The sequence below is a fragment of the Melanostigma gelatinosum genome (assembly GCF_949748355.1).
Source record: "Melanostigma gelatinosum genome assembly, chromosome: 16".
Taxonomy (NCBI): domain Eukaryota; kingdom Metazoa; phylum Chordata; class Actinopteri; order Perciformes; family Zoarcidae; genus Melanostigma; species Melanostigma gelatinosum.
The window spans coordinates 15,082,056-15,088,907 of NC_136649.1; the positions used below are offsets into that span (position 1 = coordinate 15,082,056).

General features: G+C 42.9%; 1 protein-coding gene across 3 annotated transcripts in view; it reads right to left on the reverse strand.

The window, feature by feature from the left end:
• myo6b (myosin VIb) overlaps positions 1 to 5,121 on the reverse strand; it is a gene marked incomplete at both ends in the record, with an annotated part of 29,726 nt that extends 24,605 nt beyond the window's left edge. For all 3 annotated transcript variants that reach the window (XM_079285931.1, XM_079285930.1, XM_079285929.1), the window contains 9 exons: positions 333 to 413; positions 1,077 to 1,241; positions 1,351 to 1,448; positions 1,549 to 1,604; positions 2,030 to 2,135; positions 2,263 to 2,392; positions 2,793 to 2,866; positions 2,943 to 3,012; positions 5,005 to 5,121. In XM_079285931.1, coding sequence (XP_079142057.1) covers positions 333 to 413; positions 1,077 to 1,241; positions 1,351 to 1,448; positions 1,549 to 1,604; positions 2,030 to 2,135; positions 2,263 to 2,392; positions 2,793 to 2,866; positions 2,943 to 3,012; positions 5,005 to 5,121 — 897 coding nt within the window. The remainder of the gene's footprint in view (positions 1 to 332; positions 414 to 1,076; positions 1,242 to 1,350; positions 1,449 to 1,548; positions 1,605 to 2,029; positions 2,136 to 2,262; positions 2,393 to 2,792; positions 2,867 to 2,942; positions 3,013 to 5,004) is intronic.
• Positions 5,122 to 6,852: the final 1,731 nt, after the last annotated feature.

Here is a 6,852-nt window from a genome sequence, read left to right on the forward strand (position 1 = left end):
TTTTTCATGTCATACATAATTGATCAAATACACAGACCTGAACTCATTTCTTGGCATGAAATATTCTTATTGACCAGTTTCTGCATTATGATCTCACATTTGCAGCTGATGTGTCTGGGATTTGCTTCGAGTCTGTGCTTACTCATCAATATTGGAAAAACAATAATGTACTATCGAAATTATTCATTGCAACAGTAGAGAATCAAAAAGTGTTGCATTACATTACATTCTTTGCCTTTTGGGTGCTTGACATTCAGCAGGCAAATGTAACACAAGGGGCCAAAGTGTTGGGTTTGAGGGACGAAGCCAGGCGGGGCAGGACGTGACATTACCTCAGGACTCTTGCGGTTCTGCATGATTTGCTTGTCAGAATCCTTACTGCCAAAGTATCTGGTGCATCCTCGGTTCAGGTACTGCAACGGAGAAGAAAAATCTGTTTAATAACATTCAAACATCATCAGTATTCTGATGAATTCAATTAAATGCGTTTCACTTGTGGCGGCAAACCTACGGGGATATTTGTATTGATTTTCATCATCTGAAAGAATTACTTTGTCCTCTCCCAATATTGCTCCACAGCTGGCTAGTAGTGAATCGCATGAAGTAATTGCCTCTGTTGATGTGGGTGTCACCTCGGGGACCTGATATAACGACACCGTGATAAACATCTAGGGAACGGCTTTAGCTGCTTGTTGTTCCGTTAAGCTTTGTTTTGTAGAGCATAGAGGAAAATAAACGTCTTTATGCTCTCTGACTTTGCTGCTGCTGACTTGATTATTGCATTCAAAAGGGGAGAGAACTCAACTGAGACGTATTTGGTCGCTGAGGGGGTTTTGATTTCACTTGGGAGGACCTCTTGACTTCACTCAAACAATAAGCTTCTGTGATATCTAGTGAGCTTCCATAGAACTGCCAACCAATGTGTACACTAAGATAAAAAATAGTGAAGTCCATCTAATTACATACAAAAACATCTATGAACGTGATCTCTTCTGTCTCTCTCAACACATCCTCATGAGTATAATATGCTTATGCAGACTACACTGCAGACCTGGTGTCTGTCTGAGCCCACTGACCCTGAAGCTGTCCGGAGAGTCCAGGTGCAGTTTCTTCTTTATGTCTTCGGATGCCCCGGCACACAGCCTGTAGAAGATGTGGTAGTTCCTCTCGTCGTTGCTTTGCATGCAAATCCTTGACTTCTCTAGCAGGTAATGGGAGACAAATCCTCCCACGACTGCATTCTGGAAACACAAGAGAGGAATCGATCTTAAAAACCGGATTTTAAAATTCATGGCGCACGCGCAGCAAATTATAGCCCAACCTAGAACGTGATCAGCGAGAACCTATTACCTTCTCGTTGAAGTGGATTTCCACAAACTTGCCAAAGCGACTGCTGTTGTTATTCCGCACTGTCTTTGCATTTCCAAAGGCCTCAAGAAGGGGATTTGCTGAGATTTGAAATGGAATGAAAGAGAATCAGGACCCGCCCCCATATGATACATACAGTATCAGTAGTTACTAATAGTTGATCGTTTTTGGTTTGTTTACCTTCTACAATTCTCTCGTCAATATCTTGACCACTTCCATATGTCGTGGTGAGATACCTGAAGGGTAGGAATGAAATCAGGATGACAACAACAATGATGATTATGGATAGTAAAGCGCAAGGAGATGAAAACAGTTCAAATGACATGAAGACGCTCACACTAAAACCTAACCTACAGTTGACACATATGTTAAAAATAGCTTTCCCTTGCAGAGAAGCCACATTTCTGCTCGTTTAATTGGCATTGCATCCATTTGTATGCAGTTTCACCACCTCTTGTGGTCTTTGGTGGGATATTTGCAAGGTATTAGCTGTAACTCTCAATGCGATACAGCGGTGGAATATCTTGTTTTGGAAAGAGAGGAGGGCTTTTTAATTTGCAACACCACTTTATATCCAGTGAACACACAACCAGAAGGGAGAGGACCAAAGGTTAGTGTCAAGGGAAGATAAAGATGAAGGATGATTCATGTCGGCTCGAACCTGAGAACAAACTTGGTGTTTTCGGTCTTTCCAGCACCAGATTCACCGGAAACTATGATGGACTGGCTCATCTTGAGAACCTTCATGTCCCTGTAGGCTTTGTCGGCTGAAACAAATCAAAAAATATCAATGAAAAGCAATGCGTTTCAATTACAACTCTGTCTCTCTGAAGTTATATCACTTCAGCTTGTTCCCCCGTTACTTAACAGAGATTAGAAGGCGTGAGCTCTCACCTATAGCAAAGACGTGAGGTGGCAGAGTTCCCAGTGACTTGCCCTTGTACGACTTGATGGCGTCAAGGCCGTAAAGTTTGGGAATGTCATAGTAAGGATTCACAGCGATCAGGATATTGGCCACATAGGTCTGAAAGAGACAGAGTCACTGCATTTTAATACAAAGCTAAAATGAATGATTGAATAATGAGACAACACAGGCGAAAACCAGCCCAGTGACGGCTGCTAACTTGTTGCCCTGTCTTGCTTTCCCCATCTACCAGCTGTCCCTCATTTCCTAAGTGAGGTCTCGGATCAGAATTGGGTTTGCCAGTCTGACTTTGTGACCCTTCCCTCTTTACCACCTGTCACTTTCCCCCCCAGGGAAACAAGGGCAGGGATCCTCTCTCCTGCTGTCCCTCCAAGCTTTTACTGTATCTACGTATGATGCAACTGGATAGTAGTGACTTTAAGCCATCGCAAGAGCACATGTACAAAGGATTTAAACTTGTGTTGATTGCAGACTAGTGAAGAAGTAGAAGAGAACATACATAGATGTGGTCTTTATTGTACCGCACTTTGACGTTGTTGAGGAGAGTGGCTTCATTCAAGTACATAAGGGAACCTGAAAGCAGAGGAAACAAGATGAATACAATATTTTTTTCTTGGAAAAATAGATATAAAAAAGTCTGTTGACTTACAGTTGTCATCCATATGCTTGTTGACATCATCCTCTGCTGGGAAGACTTGGCTCATCGAGGCAAGAAAGGTCTGCAACACAAGCAGTTTTCCTTATCTTACCATTCACATGATGTAGGACAAGTAGACATGCTGCAAGTAGCACTGTCTCTATTCATCCCTGCCAACTTTATGTGCAAGATTATTCATTGTTCTTTGAAAAGCTTATGACACAAAACTTGGTTTATTAGCATCCAAAATAACTGTGACATATTCGACATAATAAAACGCTATGCAAGAATGCGTGAACATCAATCATTCATCATGGTTACAGTAATAATGTTTGGTGCGACATGTTCCCAGGTTAAATTAGTTACTGGTATTCTCACTCTATTGTTTAACAGTCTGAGTTAATGGAAATAAACTCAATGGAACAAGCCGGCTGTGAGAGAAACAAGGGGAGACATGGCAGGATAATGAATAATTTGTTGGTAGAGCAACTGGATCTGAACACCTGTGTGTGTGTGTGTGTGTGTGTGTGTGTGTGTGTGTGTGTGTGTAGGTGTGTGTGTGTGTGTGTGTGTGTGTGTGAAGAGACAAAGCTGGTACTCGATGCTGATCTTGTAGGAACTAATCAAGTCACTTTTTATTAAAAACAACCCAAACTCAAGACTCAACATTTAAACAGGTACGGGGAATGTGCTGACCGTGCGCCTACAACAAAAAAAATCTGACCTTCTGGTTATTTCCTAAATAATAAACTTATTTTACATGTTCATTGTGCTGCGTGTCTGTGTGTGTGTGTGTGTGTGTGTGTGTGTGTGTGTGCTGTGATGCATGGCTTATTATCACAAACAGGCAGTAACCATAAACAAAATCTGCTTTGTGTGCCTTGGCTCAATCGGGACATGCCCATCCACAATAACAACCATCTGACAAATGTCGAAACCAATAAAATTGACGAAGAAGAAGAGGCAGCCAGGCTGAGACACTAATGAGCTCCACGCTGCGGTAAAAAAAATGACAGTCAATGGGCCTTTCATTCCCCTCTGAATGGGACAGAGTTTACGCCTCGTAATCAACTGATCATTCAAAGTGCACAGCAACTCCAAATGAGATTCACTTTGCACTCATTCACGCTTTCTCCAGCTCAGCGTAGCACAACTTTAAATATGTATGCCTTGGTGCAGAGCCTGAACATTATGCAGTTATGTGTCAGTTGGGTAAGATAATTGCTCCTCCCCAGTGCCACTTTAATTCAACAGGTCTCTTGTAACTGGTAACATCTTGGGATTAGCATGAAGTACAGTATCAATTTTAAAAAAAACGTTAAAATATTGTTCCTTCATACTTTTATCAGGGAAGCAAAGGCTTGTCTGAATAAAAGATGAAGAAAAATATCAAGCTATCAAACTTAGCAATAGAGACATTTTCACACGTAATGCGAATAACGATTGCATTCCATGTAGCTGCTCCAGTGCCAGGGCCCTGGCACTGCTTACTTTAACATGGCAAAATGTCCGCGGTGAGAAAGGTCTGTATATTAGCTGTGATGGGAACACTTGACGCAAAGCAAACGCGGAGGCGACTGTCTGCTGTTGACATCAGAGGCCTGCTTGCTGGGGCCTCAGGTGTAACAGGTGGCCTTTCCTTCTAATGAGCAGCTCTCCCTCTAGGCAACACTATCGGCGCACCTGCTGCTGCTCTCTTCATTTATTCATGCCTCTGTACATGTGGTCTCTCGTGTTTCTCACATTTTACACATTGTTGTGCCGACGCCTTTCCACCTAAAATCGCACTTTGGAACAAAACAAGTTTTCATTTCTTACACATTGCGTTGCAATTCTCCATGAAAGCCTTTTAAATTGGCAGATGTATATAGTTGTGCATGTTGTGAGCACCCTCCTGGGATGAAGGCAAACAACACCCAGTTTATGTGAACCACTCAACCAATTAGCAATTCTCATATCCACTGAGCCACAGAGCAACATGAAAGGAAAACGAGCACCACTCAGCACTTTCCCCAGTAAGACTTACTTTGCCAATAAAAGGGAAAGACGGCGTGTGTGCCGGTGTGTGACCCACCTTGCCCTTCTGGTTCAGCGGTTCTATGGTGAGCGCGTCGGCTCCTATGTCAACGATCATCCCCAGCTGGAACCCGTCGGCGGGGTGGGGCGCCCACACTGGCTTCCCATCCTCCATGGCTTACCTCCAGTCCAGCACGACCACACAACTGGGAGAGGGAAAGAGACAGAAAGGCAAAGAGAGGATACGTTAGTACAGGAAGGCTTAAAATAGATATGCAAAGAACAGTACGTTTTGCATTTTTACTCAGGTATTTCAAACACACTGTAAGCTGGTCCCATTTCCTGCTCCCCGACACTTCTACACTATATGTATCCCACCTTCTCTTCACAGCTGACAATCAAAAGTCTTAACTAAGTGCGCAATGCAAATCCTTTTAATAACACAGACATATCTTGTTGTGTCTGTAAACGTAATATTTGACTTGACATGGAGACTGATATCAAAGTAGTATAAGTGGCATCAGACAAAAACACCGATTACAATGAGTTCATTGTCAAACTGATGTACAGTGGCCTTCCTCAGTCATTTGCAGGGATGTGTTTGGGCCCTGACCCACTGCTGCTCTCTGCCTCGCTTTCCATGAACATGTTTTTACTCCTACTGATCTTGTATGAGAGGAGTTTCTGCTGGGACATGACCAGAGGGAGTCCTGTAATCTCCAGTGAGGACAACACTACCTCAAGTGACCTGCCATAGAGAAAACTGCCCGGCCCAACGAGCCAGTTAGAAGCATCTCAGGTCCGTAGGTGTATATTTGGACTGTGCAGTGTCCAAGCTCACGCACGTCATCTTACACAGTGCTATCAAACTGTTGGATGACGTATAGCACTTTCTACATTCTGACTATTGTGCAACTTAAATCGGATTCGTCAAGTTTGAAGCCTAAAGTTGTGTGTAGGTATTTTTAGCCATCTGTTAGTGGGTGTAATTTGGAAGTCCAGCTAAAACAAGAGCATATTGCTGGCTGACTCTTTCAAGCACTTTTATTGTTGCCAAAACAACCGGCTTTATACATTCAAAAATTCAAATGGTCCAACTTTATTCTGTAATAGACAGCAGTAGATGGACCCTGGCAGATGTCGAGGATAATAATTCCTGTCCGAATCTGGTGCCGACAATATCAGCGCGTCTTCAGTCGAATGTGAAAGCTCGTTACCGGTTCTTGACAGTTAATCTGACAAACACAGAGTTCTTCAACGCAAAAGTGCTGATGTTATGCCAGAGTATGCCATTAGCTTCAGGGATTGAGGTCAAATGTCAGAAAGGACAGGTGCTGGAAAGTGCTGATGTAGCCTTCAGCAAGGACTCACGGTTCAACAGGTCCAACCAAGCAAGAGATTGGAGCTGGTAACCTGGAGTGACCTACTCCTGGCTTTTCTGTCTTTCTTTTGGACCTAGATGAGACTGGACCACAATGATCTTGCACTATTCAACATTTTGCATTTCTAAATATCTGATTCCTTTGTGTTGCATCATAACTTATTTGCAAGAGCAGTCGACCATTTCTTTATCACTGAACAAGAGACGGATCCTTGCATGTTAGTGATGGTAATAACCACAATCAGACTTTTACAGCTTCATGATCAGGTACGTCATGTCTGGTCAATGCACCTACTGTACATCTGGCTGTTCTCAATACTCACTTTGAGGACTGTGTAACACACGGCTCAGATAAACGTAAACCTATTCAAATGATGCAGGTGAAAAGGCCCCGTCTGTATAACTTTCAGGAGCTTAGACTGCATGGATGCCATATTCAAAATTGTCGTGATGGTTATTTGATAATCAAACACCATTCAAATATAAGCAAGGGTGTAAAAAAATGCAGCAGAAGGAGGGAGGATA